The 23,184-nt window shown below is 43.1% G+C and overlaps 2 protein-coding genes across 8 annotated transcripts in view; one reads left to right on the top strand and one right to left on the bottom strand.

Moving 5' to 3' along the window:
- GRIP2 (glutamate receptor interacting protein 2) overlaps positions 1 to 9,194 on the top strand; it is a 165,741-nt gene extending 156,547 nt beyond the window's left edge. For 2 of the 3 annotated variants that reach the window (XM_090021476.1, XM_090021479.1), the window contains exons 22-25: positions 1,236 to 1,472; positions 3,096 to 3,242; positions 5,190 to 5,273; positions 6,802 to 9,194. In XM_090021476.1, the coding sequence (XP_089877602.1) occupies positions 1,236 to 1,472; positions 3,096 to 3,242; positions 5,190 to 5,273; positions 6,802 to 6,999 (666 nt within the window). In that variant the 3' untranslated portion in view covers positions 7,000 to 9,194. The remainder of the gene's footprint in view (positions 1 to 1,235; positions 1,473 to 3,095; positions 3,243 to 5,189; positions 5,274 to 6,801) is intronic. The other variant, XM_090021480.1, reaches the window with a different exon arrangement.
- Positions 9,195 to 13,141: 3,947 nt separating this feature from the next.
- SLC6A6 (solute carrier family 6 member 6) overlaps positions 13,142 to 23,184 on the bottom strand; it is a 70,913-nt gene continuing 60,870 nt past the window's right edge. For all 5 annotated transcript variants that reach the window (XM_090021907.1, XM_090021906.1, XM_090021905.1 and 2 more), the window contains 2 exons: positions 22,448 to 22,618; positions 13,142 to 20,130 (listed from right to left, as the gene is read on the bottom strand). In XM_090021907.1, the coding sequence (XP_089878033.1) occupies positions 19,990 to 20,130; positions 22,448 to 22,618 (312 nt within the window). In that variant the 3' untranslated portion in view covers positions 13,142 to 19,989. The remainder of the gene's footprint in view (positions 20,131 to 22,447; positions 22,619 to 23,184) is intronic.

The following is a 23,184-nucleotide window of genomic DNA, read 5'->3' as shown; positions in this document are numbered from 1 at the left end:
GTCCAGTACCCTGTGTTTGTATGCAATCATTTATCCAGATTTTTAACAAAGACAGCTATTCCAGACTCTCTTATGTACCACACTGGAAAGCACCCTATGTAAAATGCCTACCATGTGCTGTAAGTGAAGGGTAGGTGAGACAAAGGCTCCAACAATATCTATGTCATTGCAATTGCAGATTTTTGAGCATTATGTTCTTCACATGTACAGGTAGGCTGAAGAGGGATTTAATATGCTTTTTCTTAATAGTAGAGTAGTGCAACTTTGGCCAACAATAACATTCCCATTGGGCTGCCCCCTGGAACTGTCTGTCCATGAAGCAGAATGGCACCATCAAACTAATGTTTCCAACCTCGTGACATCTTTTCCAAGACGTGTGCTGCATAATACTGTAGTTTTGTAAGTAAAATTTGTAGCAGAATAGCAAATCCAGATGTAGAAGCAGAAAAGGGTGATGTCTTCAAACAGACCAGACTGTGTGTGGAATCTTCTCTCAGGCTGAAGTCACTTTTTAAAGAACAAGCTTTTGCACTAAGCCGGTAGCTGGAAGTGCAACTTTTTTGCTTGTTTTGATTTATTTTGGCAATGAAGGACTTTGATTCATTGTAGTTTCATTCTGAGCTTGTCACACTATCTGTTGACCATCCTCAGTGTATGAAGGATTCCCCTTGAAGGTTGTGTCAAGGGGATGTTGATTTGATGCCAACAAAATTTGGAATTCTTTTTACGTCCACGCCTGGAGCATGTGCCTCCGTTGTATGACTGACGCTGTGCAGTACAGCAGATGAGAGAGTTATTCAAAAAAAGAAAAAAAGAGGGGAGAACCTTCAAAATGTTTTCATTTCAAAAAAGCCCTTTCATTTTTCTGGAGGCGGGGGTAGCAAAACCCTGACTAAAGATTTCTGGCCAGTAACTTTGAGAACAATTAGAAAAACATGCTTGTACTTTCTGAAACTGGTGTGTATAGCCAGCCAGAAATGACTACGGCATCTGTTGAAGTGAATTTGTGTTCACAAAAGCTTGTGCTCTCTCTCTATAGTTTATTTAGTTAATCTATGAAGGTGCGTATCTACCCTGTGCTTACTCACGTATAGGAACACAGATAGCATTCCCTCTGATTAATGCTTAAGAGATTATCTTTCTGCTTCACTGTAAGTCCCTCTTTTTTGTCTAGAGTCCTTGCCACTCAACCCCTCCTCTGGTCTTATTGAGCTAATTTACCACCTTATCCACAGGCATCCATCATGACAGGGAGTGTGCACAGCCTGGGCTTGGAAGGAAGCAAATTGCTCATGGACTCTGTTAGCCAGTCAGGATTGAGCCCATTGAGGAAAGGATCTTCCAGTTATGATGAAGGACAAAGTGATGGTAACATCACTCCCACCAAGAAAAATGAGAGGAATCTGGAGGTGAAGAAGATTGAGAAGGAGATGCAGGAAATCATGTCTCCCACCCCCCTCGAATTCCACAAGGTGCGTGCTTCGAAAGAGCTGGTTTCTTGCTACCTGAAGGCGGTCTGGTGACGAATGGGATAATGGGGATTGTGCAAACATGCCTTCACTGAGAAGATGTCACAAAAATGCCCTTGCTCCGTCTTAAAGCACTAGTCAGACACAACCAACGTATATCTCTGCGTTTCCAGGGTGTCAGGGGAATGGAAAGGGTTTGTTTGTATGTAGGAAGTTTGTTCATACACACAGGGACACATTTTGGAGCAGACCTCAGCTCTTAACAAACTTTAAGAGAATTTTGATGCAAGGCCCTTATGTCGTTCATGTTCAGTGGAAAACACCAGCCTACAGCAGTGGTACTCAACCTTTTTAGACTCAAGGCATGCCCTGCTAAATTCAAGGCACCCATCAGAAAATGCCAGCTCTTAGTTTCTGCTCATTTTTGACTATGGAAAAAGAATAGAGCAATTTTTCTATTGTCAACAACTCCTCCTAAAGACCACAACAGGTCAGATCTTTTTAACACTATGATTTTTTTTATCTGAAATCTTTGGGTTCATCTTGTGAACCATGTTTGTATACCTACCAGTGCTAACTCTGTGTGGCACCCCTGGGAGGATCTTAAGGTGCCCCAGGCTGTAGCTCAGTGATTCTCAACCAAGGCGCTGCAGCAGCCAAGTCACTGGTTTGCTATCATAACACAAGATTCCCTGGCCCCAGGGATGAACTAATGCTTAGGGTATGCATAACAGAGCTGAAATGTTAATAGTATACTCAGTAGCACCCACCTAGCTCTATGTAGTATCAAGTGCAATCCAGTAAACCCTTTACTCTGAGGAGAGCATCTAGTCAAAACTTCCTTAGATGGAATCATAGGTGTGGGATTTCAGGCTTGTATTAAAAATGGGATATTTCCATTTACACTCAAGGGTACTGGATCAAGGCCCTTAAGGATGATGCAGGAGTAATATTATAAAGGCATAATTACTTGTCAGAATTACTAATGAAGAATGCTACTGAAGGAAAATAGCATGATGGATTTCAAAGAATTTTTAACATGACAGAATTTGCAATTATGCTGAGTGGGATAACATTATTAGTGCTTATCCTTTGGGGCATGGTTTGCTGTTCTGAAGAAAAGTTCCTTCACAACCCTGCATCAGAAGGTTTTGTAAAATGCTCTAGAGTGCTCATGCTTCCTCTGAAACATCTGGCATTGTCCCATTTGGAGATAAGATTCTGGCCTATGTGAGTGGACCAATGTAATATTTCCTGCTCCCTGTTCCCAAGGGCACTCTCTGAAAGCATGGTGCTCTGGAGCAAAAGAGGGTCCTGAGCATACCTGAAGAATCTGCAATCTGTGAGGCTTTGCTAGACAGTTGGTAGGGTGCAGTGATGGTGTCGAAACCTAAACCACAGCTAAGGCAGAATGCCAAATTCCTTGGGGGTGAGGGACAAGTAAGCTATGGAAGAGCTGGCAATTTGTGCCCAAGCTTGCTTCTATAGACAATCTATGTCTACTCAGACCAAAATCACTATCCTGTACCATGCATGTTACCTCCAGAGCTCCTGACCTCTTTCTCCCTTGTGTTGTGAGTTGTTCATGCTTCATTAGAACTTTCTCTCCAATGACTTTGACCGTAGATGACACTCCACAAGGACCCTGAGAGCCAAGACTTTGGATTCAGTGTGTCCGATGGTCTCTTGGAGAAAGGTGTCTATGTAAATATGGTCCGTCCAAATGGGCCAGCTGATCAGTGTGGCCTCAAACCTTATGACAGAGTCCTTCAGGTAAGGAATGTGAACCGCTCTGGGACTAGAAAGAGAAAGATGTGAGTGAATGCAAGAAAGAGAAGTGAAAATGAATTGTGGTGACACTGACTTTATAAAAGGCAGTAGCTAGACAGTTTGGTTGGCAGCTGTCTGCCTTTGGTGATCTGGTATACCTGGGGCTAGTTTTTAATACTGGGAAATCACTACAGATCAAGTGTGAATTTGAATTCCCCATTATTTGGGGGAATTTTCATCCAGATTCACGTTTCTTAATGCAGTTCCTCGCTAAAACCAGCTGAGAGTCTTTTTCAGCCTTTTTCTTTAACCCTTTTTCCTTGTGCACGTCAGGGTTTTTTTTCCCCTGGGAAAACTGGAGTTAGCAACATCACTCAAAATGAGATAGTATATGCAGTTCTACAGGGTTTTAAATGTGTTCACATATCCCATTTAATTTGTACAAGGCAGTTTCTGAGAAATATCCTTCAAAAGAAGCGATACTCCTATCCTTTCTTCCTCTAACAACACCTGAACCAGCAAATATTTGCTACAGAAAGCAACATTTGGACAAAAGTGAAGTCCCTAGTAAACATACGGGTGGGCATACCTGATCTCTGAGGGGAGATTGTGATATTTTAGATAGGTGTCAAAGACCCTTAAAATATTTAGCAAAGGTGACACACAAGTTCATGGCTGATAGCAAGAGGGAGAGTATGATCAACCAAAAAAAAATGCTGCCACTTGGGAATACAAGTATTGTCACCCTCTTGGAAGCTCTGAAATACCATGAGGATGTTAAGTTTTAGGAAAGTCTTGTGGGGTGAGGAAGGTTCGGGGGCTGATCAGCACCTGTGTATTATGTACCTCAGGTAACTAAAAAACTTGGCAGCATTGTGGGGAATCTTGTTGGAGCACGTTGTGGTCTATAGCCAAGTATCTGCTCCACAGCTGTTCCTTCTCAGCATCTCATGAAAGATGGTTCAAGAATGAACAAGAAGGTAATTGGGCTCTGAGCCATGTTTGCTGAATGCTGGATACGTTGTAGCTGTACAAATGCCAAGGGTTCTGCTGGTGTGTATGAAATCTTAAAGAAAGCAGAGCCTTTGAGTACCCCCAGCTTCGGTATCTGCTTTGCACTACTTACAAGTAGATGAGATCGTCTCTTGCCTGTAGCTGCGGTCTTGACGCTAAGTCTTGAGCTCAACAAGGGGTTTGCAGAAAAAGTGCCACGGGAGGATCCAACAGAAAAGCACAGTTGCTGATGATTCCCCCTGATGGTAGTGTAAATTCTCTAGGTCTTCTTTGGTTCTCTTACCAGTAGGCTTGACAGGATTCAATCTTTATCCATAAACATCGATTTCACCTGTCACTCGCAGACCAGTGGAAAACTATTTCCATTGGCAATCATCAAAATTATTGAAAGGGGATGTAAAAAAAAAAAAAAATCTGGAAAGAGGGTAAGGAAATCTCGGGCAGGGGGTGCGGTGCACATACACACTCACACGCACGCACACATGCACGCACACCAGTGCAGATGGGGTGGCCCAGGAAGCCACTGCAGGAGCTGGGAGAGCTGAGAGTGGGGGTCGGAGGGGCAGGGCTAATGGCAGCCGGGGGGACCAGTGCCACTGGTTGCTCACTCTGTGCTGGTCCTAGCCGGGAATCGGGCACCAAGCTCCTGGTGAGCCTGGCTTGGCCCCTGTGTGATTGGGGCTCACCAGGAGTTTAGCCCCTGCCCCAATCATACATGGGCCAGGCTGGGAACATGGGGAGAGGCAGCAGCTGCCTAGCTCAGGGCAAGAAGCAGCTCCCCATGGCTCTATCTGGCAGGCATGAGCAGAGGGGCAGCCTGACCCCTTGATGGTCACAGCTTCCCACCCCTCTGGATAGCATGGGGACAGTGGCTGGGCCCTGGGGGTACCCCCACAGACTCTGCCCCAAGCACGCTGCCTCTCCCTGTGTTCCCAGAGCTCCAGCGCACCACTGCCCTCCTCTTCTGGTCCCTGCACACCTGGCTCTTTCCTGATGAACGAACAGAATGACTTAAAGCAGGTATGCAGCATTGATATTTACTTTTGTATAATTTAACATGTGATTTTTATGAAGCTTTAAACAGTGTAGTGCCATTACTAAATTGTCCACCTTCACACCCCTAATCTCATGTCATCCTGAATATTTAAATCAATAAAAATTGATAAAAATAATGAAAAGCCAATAAAAATATAGAGAAAACTAGACTATTGCCAAAAGTCAGCAAAATTGACGAAAACCAATGAAAATTGATAAGAAATCAAAAGAAAAGCTTGAAAATAAACATCAATTTTAGCCATCAAAATTATTTGAAAAAACAAAAATCAAATTCTGCCAATCCTACATATCAGCCAAGAGCGGGCCTTACCAGTCTGCCCTGTGCTGCTTTTCTTGGAACCAGTGCAGTTGTACCACATCGGTGCCAGGGGAGCTGTAGGAGCCCTACACAGTAGACTTGTGTCACAGAGCACTGTGCCCTGGATGCTTCATGGGCTCAGGAAGAGCCTAGGGGACAGGGCTATATGGATCTTCCATTTGTTGGCCAGTGAAGGAGGCACATCTTGGATCCAGATGCTGCCTCAGCAGTGAGGAGATTGGGATGGGGGTGAACATTCAATTCCCCAAACCTGGAGAAACATCACTGCACCAACTCTGCCTAATCACAGGGGCGGGGAGAGGGTTTTTCCTAAATCTTACATTCTTCAGGCAATTTTTAGGCTTGCTTTGGAACGTGTTTTAACTTCCACTGAAGATACTGGAAAAGCTGATTTATTTATTTATTTATTTTGCAATTTCTACAGAATTCTTGGGAGGTCTCCGCTGCTCGTGAAAAGACCTTGCTTCTAGCAGTCCCAACAATGCATGAGTGCTCTGAGTGAAGAAGCATACTTCACTTATACTATACTTCACACATACTATAGTCTACATACAGTGCCTAGAATCCACACACATGCACGCTTTCCAGAAGCCTGCTGCTAATCTACTTGGTTGATAAAGACAAGGGACATATCAGCTGTGGGTTTGGCAGCAGCACAGTGGTGTTGGGGTGTCAGTGAAAGCACTGATTCCCTTTGGATCCCAGAATCATGGTCTGCTGAAAGTAGACGGTCATTTTAAAATACACATTCTGAAAGAGATTGGTATCCCTGCCACTCTTGCCATCTCCTTAAGGTGTAGTTTAGAGACCAGCCTGAAAAAGAGCCCGCAGTTTTGAATCCCGCAAGATACCAAAGTTTGACTCTGGCTGCGATCTTTGCAGCGAGGGGCTGCATCTACTTTGGAGTGTGTTCTTTTATTTCCTCTCAGCTATTGTTGTGCAGGAGATGAATCTGTTTTAGATGCTGCATTAGACTGACTAGTTCAATTCCTACGATCCTGCCAAATCCCATGCCAGACTGCAGGGATGACAGTGCTCTAGGAGCGCGCATTCTGTTGTCTTTGCTCCAGTCCCAGGGCTCAGTTCTAGCAGCTTTTATGTGTTTTCCAGTTAACAAAATGTGGTGTTCTTGTTTTTCCCTCCCTGTTGCATACCCCAAACCTGTCCTGGCAGGTAAATCGCATCCGAACAAGAGACTTTGACTGCTGTCTGGCTGTCCCTCTGATCTCTGAGGCAGGAGAGAAACTGGACCTGGTCATTAGCCGAAATCCTCTGGCACTTGCTACCAATGCTCAACTAGGAGAGAGTGGGGAATTGCCAGTCCAACAGACCTTGGGCATGGAGGCCAAGATGAGCAGACAGACACTCTGAGAAGGGAGGATTCGAACAGGAGGTACCTTCAGGCCCTGGCAGGGCAGAGAAACTGTTGGGTATCCATTGTGTTTTTCCTGTTTTGCACTGGTATTTGTAATGTAACATGACTTGCAAAAGTGGGGTGTGTCTAAAACTCTTAATTCAGAGACCACCAAGCAGTATGAGCTATGTGGGATGGGCAGCTTAGGCTTTGGGTAATGCAGATGGTCAAATGGGCTGCTGGTAGCAGAAAACAATATCCAAGGTTGCTGACTATTGACAGGGCAGCCTTCAGTCATCCCTCCACTGAGGTGAGCTTTCACCCTGCATGGGGTCATGGAGAGAGGGTCAGCCCCTAGGCCCTCTGCCACCCTCCTCCTGAAGGGCTTGGCCATCCTTTAAATGTGCTCGGTGCTATTTTTTTTTCTTGTTTGCCCTGTTAATCATGTACAGCAAGATCAACATGACCTGTGTGCTCCAGTAACAGAAACCCTGCTTCATTTTAAACCATGATTGCTAAACTGGCTTTGAAATTTCCTTCACTCACTAACACTTGGGCAATGTTGACATCCATTCAAAACATCTCAGACGTTTTTGCCGGTGGGTAGCTGCCATTTTTATGCATTTAATTTGAAGCCAAATCCCTTCTGAGAATGGTTTGGTGTCTTTATCTCACGCTTGGATATCTCTCCCCATCACGACTCCACCCCACTACGCTTACCGCCTTTGGAAAAACAACGAAGCACTTTGCCCACTTGGCAACTCCGAGACATGATTGATTTATTTGTCTGCATATAACTGTACAGAACTTTTAGAGGAACGTGGCATCCAGGACAAAAAGCCAGTGTGCGGTTGTCCGAAGTCACTGGCCCTCTTGTTCACATAGGCCATCCGGAGATGTCTCTCATTTTAAAAAAACCGGAGTGTTCAGGCTAGTAAACAGCTGAACGCCATTCATCTCGATCCAAATTCCGGGTTTTATTCCCTCCTGTTTTCAGTAAATAGAACCTTGTAGTCTCTTGGCAAACACTGGCATGAGAAGCCTTCTGCTAGATTGATGTTGTCTCTTCTGTTTTTATAAGCCAGTCCTGTATGGGGTCATCCTAGTGCAAATTCAAATGTGTACCTTTTATTTTTAATGCTGATGATGGGTTTTAGACTCTTCCTGTTGTCTGCTGTAGCTGCCCTCTGGTTGCCTCTTGTTAATCTCTGTGATTTGTAAGCCGGATGCCTTTTCGGTCCCTGTCCTCTCACACTGCACACTCACCTTCTATAGAAGATACGGGCATGATGTTTGCATTGGTTTAATGATCCTCTGCAGCAAACTCATGAGAATGCAACCCAGGCTACGATCTCATCCCTTCTCATGTCCATGAGCTAGATCGCCAACACCTGTGCATTTCTACACATGGCAAAAGTGAGCGCCTGCTCCCTGTCTCATGTGTTAGCACTTTATTCTGATTTTTAATTTTAACTGATGTCAGAAGGGCCTGATTTAGGGGAGGGTTTTTTGGGAGGGGGGTGTTATTTAAAGATCTCTACTTAGCAGAATTGGTCTGTTCCTTATTTATTTTTTTATTCTTGTTGTTGTGTATTATGGATGCCACATTGATGTAGGTTTGAAATGTTCATTGTCCCACCAGGACTGATTGCTTTGTCTGTACTCTAGCCTGTTCCCTTCCAACAGCCCGAAGCGTCAGGGTGTTTCTTCAAGACATACATCCAGTCCCATCCAGCTAAGTGTAGTTGTAGCCATTCTCTTCAAGTATGCAATATCCCATGCCATTGCTGCCATAACTAGATAATGTGCCATAACCAATACTGCGGAGCATTGACAGTGCAGCCAAAAGTGTTTTTTATATGCAATATTCTAAACAGCAGAAGCTCGCTGTGGCTTCTCATAGGTTTTTAATGAAAACTTTTATTAAAGGCTTTAAAGAAACTTGGTCCTTGTATCCCTTCCTATGCATTTTGAATGATACTAAAATGAAATGCATTACTTAAATGTGTATTTTTATCCATATATTAGAGTGTATTCCTTGTAAAGTATTTTTATATGCTAATTTTCTTATGTATCGATGAAAGCACAATATTTAAGGGTATAGCATTTCAAAGAATATTTTAGTCCAGTTTTGGACCTATTTGTAAATCTCTGTATTTAAATGGGATTGCGATGACTTTGATTTTTTTTTTAATTAAATAAAAACAAATGAAATGCATTGTTCCCTGTTCTCAAATCCCTTTCTGCTAAAGGCCAGGATCTGGATCATGCAGCACATCCAACAGCGTTTCACTTTCTTTGCATACTCTGAAACTCAACCCAGTGCTCAAGGCGTATGCAGGGTGTAAGCCCCAGACCAAGATGGCATGCAAAGGAGGACAAAATGTGCACTTCAGCTTGGGTCACTAGAGGTAGTCCTGCCTCAGCATGATTAATTGGTTAAAGCCCTGGCCTGGAACTCAACATGGTCTATCCCCAGTTGTGTGACTTGCTGAGTGACTTTGGATGAGCACTCCAATCATCTCATTGTTTAGGCTGTATTTTCCCTATCTGTAAAAAATGGAAATAATAATATTGACCTTTTAAAGCACTTTGAGATCTACTGATGCCATATACTTTATCTATAAGGTAGGATTAAAGTTGCCTGGCACTTCTTTGTTATGTACCCCTGTTTTCAGTTGTTTATAGCTTGAAGTGCTTGGGTTGAAATTTTCCATGCCAGGTGTCTGCCACAGGCTGCTTTTTAATTTTTTTTTATGGGGGGTGAAATTTGGCCAAACTGGTTCTGAGAGGGGGGTTAGGGAAGAGACTGCTTTGCCTAAATTGCAGATCCATGAAATCTGGCAGGATTGGGATGTCGTGGATGTTCTTTTTGCCACCCCCGTGCAAATCAGCCAATATTTGACAAAGTCATAATAAGTCTTTGAAAAGATTGCAGTTCGTATATGCTCAGTAGGGACTTCTTAGATTTTACCCTCTAAATCCCTGGAAGGTCTCATTGCAGTCTGGGGCTGAGCAGGAATTGCAGGTCTCAGTCAAACTGCAAGACTCCATTTTGAATATGAGTCAGTTTGCTGCTTTTGTTGCCAATTATAGGGAAAAGAACTGGAATTTCAAGGAGCGATGGCACAGAGCTAATAGCTAAGTGCCGTTCTACAGGCAGCGCACTTAGGGAGAGACATGGTATGATCCCTCTCCCCTACACCCCGGAGTGATGAAAGGTGAGGCGGAGACATTGCCATGGCAAGTGCTTACAGGTAGGTACTGCTATCTGTTCCCCCATGCCCATGTATGAACATATTTGTGCACATATATTGGGCAACCCAGCCCAGGGGGTGAATTCAGAGGTATATAAGACCACGGGCTCTACTCTTCAGATCCTACAGTTTCCCAGCTAGAGTAATCCTTGAACTCCCTGTCTCCTGTGCCTACACAGGGGTTTAACTTTCCATACCTTTCCCTTCACCCATGCGTGTTGGGCCCAGACACAATCCAGATGTAAGTCTTGCTGGGAAACCTTGTGAATTTAGATGTGGTTTCTACTTAATGCTCCACGTTGCTATCGATTAAAGCAGCCCTTAATCTTGTGCGTACTTTGCCAGTGAACTTGAGGCAGATGAGTTTCCTATATGCTTAAGTAAAACACTCTTGACTTGAAACCTCAGGGAATGTAACAGCATAAAAATGAGCCTGTAAAATTATACTGCCTAAAATGGTAAGGCTTATTCAATTTGCTGCAGCTGCTAGTGTAGCTGTAGGGCCAGCCTTTGCCACGTTATGCAATGATGATGCAAATCAGTAGTTTCCACTACTAGGGTGGTCTCACATATGTTAGTGCCATTGAAGCTCATTATAGCATAGAGCTGAGGCTTGAATCCACTTGCAATAATCCATTTTCAGTTGTATCACGGAAGTAACACCTGGAGCAAGTTGGGTAATCAGCCACTTGCCTCACAACCTACATTATCATGTATGCATGGTATAACGTCAGAGTGCATCCATTTGATCATTTTTTTGTACCCTACAAACCATAAGTAATGGGGGGGGGAGCATACCCCCCGCAAGATTGGCCCTCACTGGCTGGGGAATGGGGGTGCTGGGTGAATTGCTGGCCAGTGCCCCTCCTGAGATTGGCCCTGGCCAGCACTTCTGGTCTTGCCACTGGCATTATGATCGGAGGCACTGGCTGCCCATGCTACAAACTAGCTTTTCTTGGAGAAAATCCATAAGAAGGGAGGAACATGATGAATCCAAAACATTTGCTGAAATCAGCTGTATATGACAACTCTGTAAAATGCTTCAGTGATGAAGCACAGGTTTTTGTGGGGGTACCTCTTATTGAACCAACTATGTAGTTGGGAGGGATGTGGACAGTGGTGAGTATCTCTGAAACCAGAGGTCTTATACAGCTCCGTCCTGCAAGGCATGGAACGCATTCACTCCAGGTCGGCAAAGCACGTCACTTCCTTTCCACTCACTTGGAGTTAGCCGGGGCTCATCACACATGCGCTTTTGTGTTTTGCTGGATTGGGGTGAGGAGACTTATTACTTTGCAGGATCAAGGTCAATTGGGAATATTCAGAGATTGCCCTTTGTGTTAAAATGCCTGTGGTCAGGTGGTGGGTGGAGAGCTGCTCTTCTCTGACTTTTTCGAAGTGGCACATTCTTTAGAACAAAGAGGTTTGGGATGTCTGGCATCTGGCCCCTGGTATGTAAGAGTCAACTGCCAATACAACTCAGGGCAAGTTCAAGAGCTGTGTGCACGTTGTATAAATACTTGCTAATGTAACGTGATTTCAGAGAACAGTAGCCTCTTCACCCAACCTCCTGGCACACCAGGTAAGAGGTTCCCACTTGAGAGTGCTTGCTTAGAAGTAGGACTTGACTGCCTTCCCCATTAAGGAGCCCTACCCAGTTACAAAATATGCATGGCACAGGGTTGTTTGCAGGGCTGATTGCTGTGGCTTTACAAGGTCCTAGGACAAATGTTGTGGGGCTTGGGAGCCACTGTTAGTCAGGAGCGAATAGCATCCCTCAGTCTTGTCTGACTCAACAAACAGCGCACCATTTCTCATTAACAGAGACGGCTTTGATGCCTGAGTTAAATATTGAGGTGCTGTGTAGGATGTATGTTTTACAGGTGGACAGCATCTGTCAACCCTTTTCAGCTAAACTGAACTCCATTGGGCGCAAATGAATGGAGTTAAGAGAAAAGGTGAATTTGACTGAATGGGTTCAGTATTGCGGCAGGAGGGGATGCTAGCTCGTGTGGAAGTCCAGATCTGCTGGGGCATATTCTACACCAGGGGCTCAGACCTGAGGGTGAAAGCCACTGAGATGAAGAAAACTCATGAGGCACTGACAGTGAAAGGGATGGTGGGGGGGAAAAGAAACTAGTGATCTCCAGCAAGGTCAAAACAAGGAGTGGATATGAGTGATAGGCAGCCGATCAATGTGATCAGCCAAGCTGCAAGTGAAGGGGACAGAGTCTGAAGCGCCATTACGTTTTCCTTTACAAGTATTAAGAAAACACCTGTAGGAGCCATGCAGGTCCCAAAGAATTATACCAATGTGGGTCCCAAGGTTGGTCCAAACACCCATCTGCAGTCCTTGTAAAGTGCCCATCACTGGATGCCTCACTATTTAGAGAGTCTTTATGAACAGCAGGAAACTTCCCTGCCCTCCAGCATCTCTGTGATGTTGCTAAGGAAAGCAATGTGCCAGACAGACAACACCCCCTCCCCATCCCGCTCCACCTCCTCTGTGAAAGATGAACAGCACCTTCCTCATCTCTCCCAAGAGGGTATTCACAACCAGCATTTGGACAAAGGCCAATGGCTAAAGTTAACTCAAAGGAGTTGGGGAGGGGGAATGCAAAATGAGGCAGCCATTTAAAGAAAATTTGAGCAATATTCAAATGTTCGAAATTGGGCAAGGTCATGCAAAAAATCCCACAACCCTTTGAACTCAAGGAAAACATGATATTTTTAAATCCACCCAGGGCTGGGTACAGATGTAGTGAGAGGCCAACACACTGAAAAGACTGTTATTCCCAACTACCCTATTCTTAGAAGCTATTGCAAAGAAGGTGTTGAGCTTTAAGACAGAACAGCCCCCACAGTTCATTTGAAATGAAAAAAAAAGAAAAAGAAAAACACATTCAATTTATAAAGGAACATTTTATTTTGTTATAAGGTGATTACAAACCCATCTAAAAAAGCAAAGATGACTTAAAAATATCGATATACATTTTATTTCTCTAAAAAGCAAAACAGAAACTGCAAAGTACAAACATTTACCATATACACAAAGGCTAAGTTTTAGGATTAAGTTACACTCCAGGATCTTATTCAAATACAAATATTTCTTCCTGGAACAAAAAACTTTTAAAATGTTTTTAAAAATGTTTTTAAAAAAGTTCAGATGACTTTTTAAGGAGGACACGGATATGTCCTCAGTCTGCCATGTACTATTCATCACATGTTACAGTCACAGTTTTTAGGAACTTAAATGATTTTTTTAAAAAACCACCACTGTTTTTAGCCAAATACATCAAACAAGATGGACCACCTCTTATAATGCGAAGTCCCTGGAAAGCTATCAGGTAACAATCACAACATTACACTGAGAAAACAACATCCTATTAGAACAGCACATGTTTCAGAGCAATACTTTGAATCCAATGAGAGAACATCCTTGGGTTTTTGGACAGAAGCCGATCATAAACCAGTTCTACTAGGCCCTTGATGTTTCGGCTTCTCCACAAAAGCTCAACACTGGAGTTCTCTCACTTTTTCTACTGTACAACCTTTTTTACATCTCAGATGCAGAAGCAGAGATCAGCAATCTATAGACAATATGTTCCACAATAAAGAAGGAAGTCCTCTAGTCCCAATCAGGCTTCACTTTCTGCTCTCCCAGTACTCTTGTTTGGGTCTCAAATCTCACACCTCGGACCATTAGCTATTCATTCACTTAAGGCTGTTTAAATGGTTTGCATGTGCTCCAGGACAGGTGACAAAGATAATGCACTGGAATGAAGGTTTCAGTCTTGCTCTGCACACCTGTAGTGCTCTCGGCCAGACCTAGTTAACGGGAGCTGTTTTAAATTCCACGCTGCTCAGGGAGTGCAATTTGTTTAGCCCCAGCAAGATTTATTTCCAATTCTGACTTTTTTTGTGGACATGCTAACAGCAATGTTGTTGAATGTTTTTTCAACCAGTTTCCATCCATGATGGGATTATCTGGGAGCTGAGAGTTTCAATTATTTCAGCAACATTTTCCACCAAAATTCAGTTTTGGTGAAAAATGGCAAGAGAAAATGGAATGTCTCATGGATCTTCCATCTAATTTTTTTAAGCAGCTTTGCCTGTTTCCTTGCCAGCTATCGCTATTTGCTTCTTTCTGAGTTTAAAGCAAACCTAAAGTTGTCCTTTGGTAACCTTCTTCAGATTTTTTTTTTTTTAGTTCTTGAAAACCATCCCAAACTGAAAATGTGCCAATTTGTTTTTCATTGGAATAAGATGTGAACAGTTAAATGAAACAACTATTTGATGTGAAGATTTTAATTTGGGCAGAAATAGGCCATTTTTTTTCATCAGAAAAAGATCCAACAGGGGCATTAATTGGTTTTCTGTCATCTGTGAAGTGTCACTAGCTGCTATAGGGATGCTTTCTTTGTCGGGAGCAAGGTGTTGTTGAGAGACTCTGCTTTTCTTTCCTAAGGCATCTCAAAATATATTAGTGATACTTCACACAGGTGTAAAACCGATGTCCCCTAGTTAATACTAATTCCTTTGTTAGCAAGTGTATGCCATCCAGGGCACCTGTAGCTTAGGTTAAAACTAATTATCAAAGATTAAACATTATATCCTGATGGTTCCCAGACTCGTCTAATCCAAGGTTTAATAACCTTTCTTAATCCTAAACACAAGGCTTGTAACTCTGGAAGAGATCAGCCCAAGCTGTGATGGCCAGATACATATCTGAACTCTCCCAAAGCTTGGGGGATGTTTTGTTCTGTGGTTTCTCTGCAGCCTGTTACAGAAAGAAGGGGTAACTATTATTTTTATTCCTGACCCAAAAGTTTGCCCATGTTGGATTTCAGGCTTTTGTTTTAACTCATCACTATTCACTAGAGGCTGTCTTGAACAGTAGGCTTCTTGTGTGTGAAAACTGGCTAAACTTTTCCCATTCCCTCTACAGTCCATCACTGTGCATCTTCAAGCGAGGTGACATGGCATTCATGCTATAAAACACTCCTGAGGAGGAAGAATGACTTTTTTTTTCTTCTTAAGACTAGTACGCTTTGCCAGGAGCACCTAATCAGATCATCTCCCAAGACCTGTAATGTGTAAAAAACCATCTCTCCTAATCGTGTGTGTGTACACTTCTCGTGGTGGGTCTCATTTGGTATTCTAATGAAATATCACTATCGTTGCTACAGGAAGTAGGAAAAATATGCTGAATTTTCTGGAGGTGATGTTAGCCATCTATTTTTTTCCCCAAGTGCACTTGAATTGCTGTTAGCCCCTGTCCACTCCACTCAATACAGAGCTTATTTAACTTATTATTTGCCACTATATCTGTCCACCCAGGCATTCAGTGAGCTCAAGATATGGAGTTTGTAACCATTTGCTCTCAGGCTTCAATTCTCCCACTGAAGGGGTTTAGACACTGATACCTGCAGCTGTAAGGTCTGAACCCATATTATCCCAGGTGTGACAAGTAAAAAGCATAGTTGTGCTCAACAAATGCTAGCAGGCCAAGGTGTATCAGCTGGATGTTTTCATGTGTCCTAATGAAATCCTCTAGAGAAATGCAGGACAGAGACTGAATAACCACATACACATGCACCTAAGAAGGTAGGGTGCATACTACACTGACAGCAAGCCAGGGCTCAGATCAGCCAGAGGTAATGTTGGAGGTATGGCATGATAAACATGCCCTGTTGATGGTTTATCTTGTTATATTTAGAAGGCTATGGGCTGCTTTTGCCTCCTAAGTGCATGACTGCAAATTAGTATTGCTGACCCACATCCCAATCCAGCAAAGCAGGCTGAATACTAGCATTTTTCAGATGGTATACAGAGCTGCTGTGCTCCTGTGATTATATCTGCTGCGCAGGAACAGACCCATTTTGTATCCAGTATCTTACACTTCAGAAAGTGTTTTTTGAGGCTTATGGATTTAACTGGACTAAATTCATCAATGCACAGATGAAAAGGAAAGTGAATGAGTACCAGAACTAATACTATGAATGAAACAACATGGTATAAATATCAAAGGATGGACTACTGGTTATGTCAGTGTAATAGATGCTAAGCCAATGAGATCATGACGAATGAGCGGTGAACCGACAGAGCATGGAAGGTTTGCTTTAGGTAAGAATCCCAAATTTCAGCTAATAATTGGAACAGCTTAATTTGAAAATCTTCTGGGAGAAATCTTCCCCATACTTTCTGACTTCAGCTAACTTGAAAATGCTATTTCCAAACCCAGTAGAAACTACAAGGTATAAAGGTGCATTAAATGTCACAGAAAACAAACAGGTTTGGGGGCTGTTTTTTTTGGAAATGCATAGGTTTTGTTTCAAGGTTTGGCCCACAAGTTGGGGTCTTTCTCTTGTGGCTCCAAACCAGTTAATCTACAAACACTTGCAATAGTTTAATATTTAATTTCTCAGTTACATAAGACAGGTAGAATAGGTCATGTTTCTACAATGTAAATTAGAAAAATTAGTCACGTTTACAATCATAAATAGGTAAAAAATACAAATGTTTATTTATTTATTTTTTTTTAATTTGGCAGAATATAATGTTGCAACGCAAATCTACCATCAAGTAAAATTCAGAATTCTTAGGGAAAAATGGAAAAAACCAAAATGAACATGCTCATTGGAACTCAAAACTTAGCAGGAGATGAATCTTTTGGAGTGAGTGTTTTGCTTTTGCAAAGGATGTTGCAATTGCTCTTCCTCAGTCCAGCCCTTCCTTGCAGTCAGGCTAAACAGCACATCAGGGCCAGAAACATGCCCCAAAAGAGCCTCAGTGAAGTCACTGCGTATGAGCATGACGCTTTCATTTGGAACATGGAAGCAAGTGATTTGAATGGCACAGATAGGTTAAAAAAGGGGGCTGGGCTCCAGTTCTCCTTTAAAGGTGTAGCACTGATCCTCTGGTTCATAATTCAAAGCCACCCTCCAAATTGAGTGATGCACGGTGAAATCTCCATCTCTGGCTCATCAGATACTTTTGAACTCTCAGTGTGCAAGGGAAATGTCATACAATTTTTCGTTCAGATATGCAGCACCTAATGCAGGTGCATGCTGGGGTAACAGGTGTGTGCTTAACTAAATACCATGTCAAAGCATTAATGTTATTTCAATGTATCCCAAAAGAAGCAAGGGATTTAACCATTAGTCTGATGCTCTGCTATTAATTCATGTTTTTGTTGTGTGTACACTAAGTGTGACAAGATGCTGTGCAAGATTACAGGCCTATACCAAAGCCTGCAACAGTCAGTGAGTTCTTTTACTGACTTGAATGCACTTTGGATCATGTTTTACTTGTTTCCTCAATTGTTTATAGCATGAATTATAGACAGCATTAGCTTTAACTCAACTCTCTTGCTTTTCCTTGATTAAAGGTTATTTTTTTAATACAGTATTTTTTCCCCTTGCATAAAATTCTGAAAAAATCCATTTGGAATAATACTGGCTTAGGGCAGCCCAGAGGGATTTCCAAGACATCTGGAATGGCCTGAAAAATGCCTACTGCCAATGGGCAAGCCTAGTGAGATGTCATATTTGCTGTCACAAATTGTGGCAGTGTTTCCTTTCATACTACAGTAACTGGAAAAGCAAACAAAAGCAATATCATATTGGCAGATCTTGTTCCTGGAATTTGGCTCCCTCCCCCCCACCCAATTTGAAAACACAGATAGACTCAACCTAAAACAACTCTCAACCTACAGAAGCTATCTTTTTATTATTATTGTTTTGGTTTTGGTCCATTGTGTACTTCTAAATTGCCCTGTCTGTTTGACATAAGTATCTACAAGACTAGAAAGCATGTGTGTGTGGTGCAGTGGCTAGCTAGCACATGGGACTTTTTTTCTGTAAATGCAGGAATGTTAAGAATTGGATATGTTGCTCTTTAAACGGCAGAATCTGCTGCTAACGGACTCCGCTGCCAAAAGTGTGAGCAGGTATGACTTTGCTATTGAATCAAGCCTTTTCTCTACATCCCTTTGGATAGCCAAACCGTGGCACCGCATAAGGGAGGATTCGTTCTGAAGAATGATGCCCGACTAGAAAGGGCTGGTTTCCTGCAGAGTCTCCCTGCCAAAACACACGACTTTTAATGAAACAAGGTTCTTCTCTCAGAAGGTTGGGAATTCTTTAGGGAGTTGAACCCTTGCTATAACTCTTAATTTGGCCTAGGGATATCAATAGCTGATCAATATTCAGCTCAGGTACAGCAGTCCAGCTTGTTAGAAGCTTAGCACTGCCTTATTTAGATTTGTTTAAACTGGAATGCTAGGTAATGCTTTAAAACCAAAGAAAATCACATACCGTTCTGACTCTTCACTTGAAACCCCTAGCGCCCTATCTCCTAGCAGACAGAGTCCCAGCCCCCATAAATGCATTCACCAACAAGAGCAAAAATGATGGCAACATGGTCCAGTGACAGAACAGGGTAATGGTGGGGTCAAGGGTCCAGTTCTACCAGTGCCTTTCTGAAACATGGGTAAACCACTTCGTGGCCCCTGTCCTTTGCCTGCTTCCCCAATAGTAAGAAAAACAGCAAACAAATAAGGATAATCCTTACATTGGTAGAGCATGTGGGGCTAGATGGATGAAAAGCACCTGTGTGCTTAAGTACTCGTGTCATTTTTTGTTGTTACTGAAAATGCACTTGCTGTGAATAGCTGCTAGGTTAACTGGAATCCTCAAGGTGTTTTTCTTCTGATATCAAAGCCCAATAGTTGAATAAAAAAAATCCCAAACATCTTTCCCTTTTTTGTTTTTGGAGTTCCACAGATACCAAATGCTGCCTTCTCTTAACTCAGCTCTTCGGCACATGCATGCTTTTCTCCAGAAAAGCCTAGTGTTCTGTTGCAGCAAAATTTAAGTTGAACTCAAGTACCCCCTCGGCTAAACTACAGCGTGCAGGAAAACGAAGGGGCTGTGTCCAGAACTTCAGACTTGCACAAACCTTTTGCTGCAGGCAGTAAACATTTTGCTAGAGTAAAGAGGGCTGAGTTGGCAAACCTGCTCTCCTCTGTGGTCATTGCCTTCCACAGTGATGAAGCTCTTCCGCTGTGCTCAGGAATGACAATGATCCTGACTGCTCTTTTGTTTCTAACCACTTCTCCTCCACTCTAAACTTCTCACCTCCCCTTGAGCAAATATGTACATTTTTGGACCATGACAAATGTCACAGTGTTCAGTACCCTTTTCCTGACGTGAACCTGACGTCTGTCGTTCACCTCATTTGAACCAGAGGAAAAAAAAAGTACTACACCTTTGAAAAACAAACTCTCAGAGCAATAGCTGTTATTCTCTTTTTCTTTAAAAAAAAAAGACCTCTCAAGAGAGCTCATTTGTGTGTTCTAGGGTTGACCCCGTTCCCCACCACACCAGCACCTAAACCTGGCTGTCTGAGACTTGAATATATTGCTGGCAAGACAATCAATTCAAGTGGTAAGGAGTACAATATTTAGAGATAGATATATACTTAAAAAACCCAATAATAGTAAATTCCTGTAATATATCTAGTCTGATATGAAAGCTCGGCCTCCCCAGAGAGGTGTCTGCTGTGATTACCTTACAAAATATTTAAAAAAAAACAAAACAAAACAAACCACACACACAAAAAATAACTTCTCTGTGAGAAATAAAAATAAATCCTAGTGCAAATATAAAGCTCTGTAAACCTGGTCCTATGAGAATCTATGGTTAGTAAACGGCAGTTAAAGCAGGTTTATCCTCTCATAGAGAGAGCTCACATCATAGTCTCCACAATGATATGAGTTGGCTTGATCAATCCGCCATTAGCAGTTCCATTGGCGCAAAATGGAGTGGTGCTTCCTCTGTCCTTGGCCCACCGATTCACTTCCTTGGGGGCAGCCACTGCTTTTATCCTCTGAAAGGAGAATGGCAAAGACAGTCAAGGGTTAGAAAAATCACTGCCTCAGTCCTGACAGATAAATCTATCATCGGTAAAATACTTCTCTCCAAATGAAGGACCCGATCTCCAGCTGTCTCCCGGGGCTAGCACTTGCAAGGGCTTACCACCATGAGTGCCACTTAGTGCCACAGGAAGACCTAGTAACTCCATCAGGAAATTTGGCTCTCTGGCTACACATTGACAAAATTACCAGTCTGAGACCAAGTGAATGTGTATTTTTCAAGAGAGCTTCAATACAATCACCTTTGTCTTTTTGTCCAGAAGGTAAATCTGAAACCAACGGGAGAACGGTCCTTAATCTACTTGGGCCTAGCTGTACTTTTAGACCATGGGAAGCAAAATCTTCCTACAAGTCAATGAGATCTACCAACACACAACACAAGAATGGTATCTATACCTCATGGAGTTTCTACTTTAAGACAAAAAGGCAAATGCAGCAAACAATGAGACACTGCCCAGGACGGATGGGACGTTGATGGCTTCCTGAAAGGAGGACCAATAGCAAGAAGAAAAAGAGTGCTGAAAAAGAAACTGATAGCCCAAGGATGCTTGGGAACACAGCTTTCCTGAACCCCAACTACAGTCCCATACGAGTTGTTTAATAACTTGTGCGTGTGTATCTGAAGGAGCATATTTGGGGTAACCCAAGTAAACAGAGTTTCTCAACCTATGGCACCTGAGTTTTCAGCACACAGGAAAGACTGTTGTTGCCATTATCACCAAACACTGTGGTTACCAAAGTTATCTTAAAGGTTCAAGTTCACAAAAAGATGGCCCTGCCCCATCTATAAAGTATTATGGAGACTTGGCATGGCACAACAGTTCCCTGCAGTTCTGTATAGCTTTTGAAGTGTGTATCTACAACTACCGCAACAGAGCAGGTGAGGGAATAGTGCAGAGATTGAATGAGATTAGCTCTGTTGTCCTATTTTTCTCTGTGACTAGGGTGTCTTATTTGAGGGCTCTTATCTTGGTGGGTTAGATTTAGAGATGGGGTTCTGAGTGCACACAGCATACCTCCCTAAAAAGTAATCTATCACCTGCACCTAGTCCTCCAGCCCACCTCTGAAAGCCATTCCTTTGCAAAGGCAGGAAGCAAACCTAAAATCAGAGCCTCTCTGTTGGGCTGGTGGAGAAACAACTTGCAGTTGTGGGTTCTAGCAGTCCCTCAACCCCATCTAAATGTGGACCCTCAGTGCTGCAGGATCTCCTCCAGGCCACATGTTCTCTACATGCTGAAAATGCAGCCAAGCTACATCATTTGTTCCAGTTCTCACTTCAGAAGGCAGGAACTAGATGGCAGCTGACATATATTCACTCTTCTTTACTTAATCTTGTCTTATATGGCAGCTTTAGCTACTTCTAGATCTCTCACTTAACAGATGGTGATAATGCAGACAAGAAAATGAGAAGCCAATAAAATGCCCTGGCAGGAACTGGAAATGACCATTAAAATCATTATGGAGAGAACAGTCAAAAAAAACCCTCAGGTAGCTTTCTTAATGTCTGTGAGGCTTTTGTTTTAGCCTGTTGGGGAGATGGCATTTTTATATGGACCGAAATCTCGCTGAATGCAACGAGTTTGTGGATACAGGATTTAGATTTGGGTTGATCCTGAATATTTCCTTTTCTCACTGATCTGTGTATGGATTTCCATTTGAAATGGCTTGAGAACTGAGACCTTCTGCATGGAAGTATATTTCAGTCGCAAGGTGCTCACAGAGGGAACAATTAGCTGGTTTGCAGAAATAGAAAGCAGGTAAAATCCAGTACTACTTTAGGCCAGAGAACGTTGTGCGCGTTCTCTTTAAACAGGATTATATTGTTTGCTAAAAGAAGTGGTGATCTATGCAGTTCTCATCCTCCTGGCAACAGAAGTATCTGACCCCATGCTGGCAAGGGCCACAGTGGCAGGCTTCCAAGGACTGGTTTGATTTTGCATAAAATACAGCAGGTTTCAGCACACCAGAGGCAGTTTCACTAAGGTCACACAGCGCAGCATGATATGGTTAGGCTTCCTTATCAGGATGCAGAAAGTGGAGGATCTCATGCCGTGGCCTGGGCCCTGCAGGGGCAACTGACCCCTGTTAAACATGCAGGCAAGGGCAAGCAACTTCTGTGAGGCTCCATTTAGGCCTCACTTTGTCTGCTGCATATTGAAGTAACTTTCCTGTAGATCATGTCAGAAAGCCTAAACTTCTCTTTCTCTCCTCTTCCCAAACCCTTTCTCTCAAGCACCCCCCTACTTCCCAATTCAGAGGGTCATTCATACCTCAATGAGCGATCCATCTGACTGTATGATGCGTATGACCATCACCATCGGGATGCAGATCATGGAGGAAAGGGCAAGAACCCAGCCCAGGCCAATTGCCCAGTCAGGATATGTGTAGACCTTGTTGTAGGTCAGAGGTTTATACTTGGCCAAGGAAAAGATAAAGCACCCCTGTGAGAGACAGAAGGAAAGGTTAGAGAAATGATGCTGAAATCATGGATCCACTGTAGCTTAAATACAATATGGTATTGCTTGAACCCAGGAAAAGGAAGCAGTATCACACAATGCTGGTATACTTTACTGAGTGTTTCCAAGGGGAAGACATCCTAGCGGGAGCTCTACACCTATATGTATGTACACAGTTGAGAGGTGACCCAACTACAGAAGCACTGAGTAGAGAACCAGGCACTGAAACTGGGAGCAGTGAAAAAGTCTGTCTCATGCTCTGAGTAACCCCCACGGGACAGCATGGAGGAAGAAGCCATGTGAATCAAATGCCAAGTGCAAAGAAGCCAGAAAAGAAACAGGTTGAGACAAGGAGTCTGGGGAAACTGAAGCCCTGGGGAGCAGAAGAACCTGCGATCTGGGGTTGAATTGAAAGGGAGGGACTAGAACTAGGTCTCTAAAGAGATTGGGGTTGGGAGCTGGTGAAGGACATGGGGGGCTGGGAGCCAGTTGAGAAGGGCTGCAATGTTTAGATTAGATGAGAGGCCAGGGGGAATACTGTGACTTGCTGC

The sequence above is a fragment of the Crocodylus siamensis genome, chromosome 11 (assembly GCF_052110815.1).
Source record: "Crocodylus siamensis isolate JL-2025a chromosome 11, ASM5211081v1, whole genome shotgun sequence".
NCBI lineage: Eukaryota > Metazoa > Chordata > Crocodylia > Crocodylidae > Crocodylus > Crocodylus siamensis.
The sequence above is the reverse complement of the archived record's forward strand: the minus strand, read 5'-3'. Positions and strand labels throughout refer to the sequence as shown.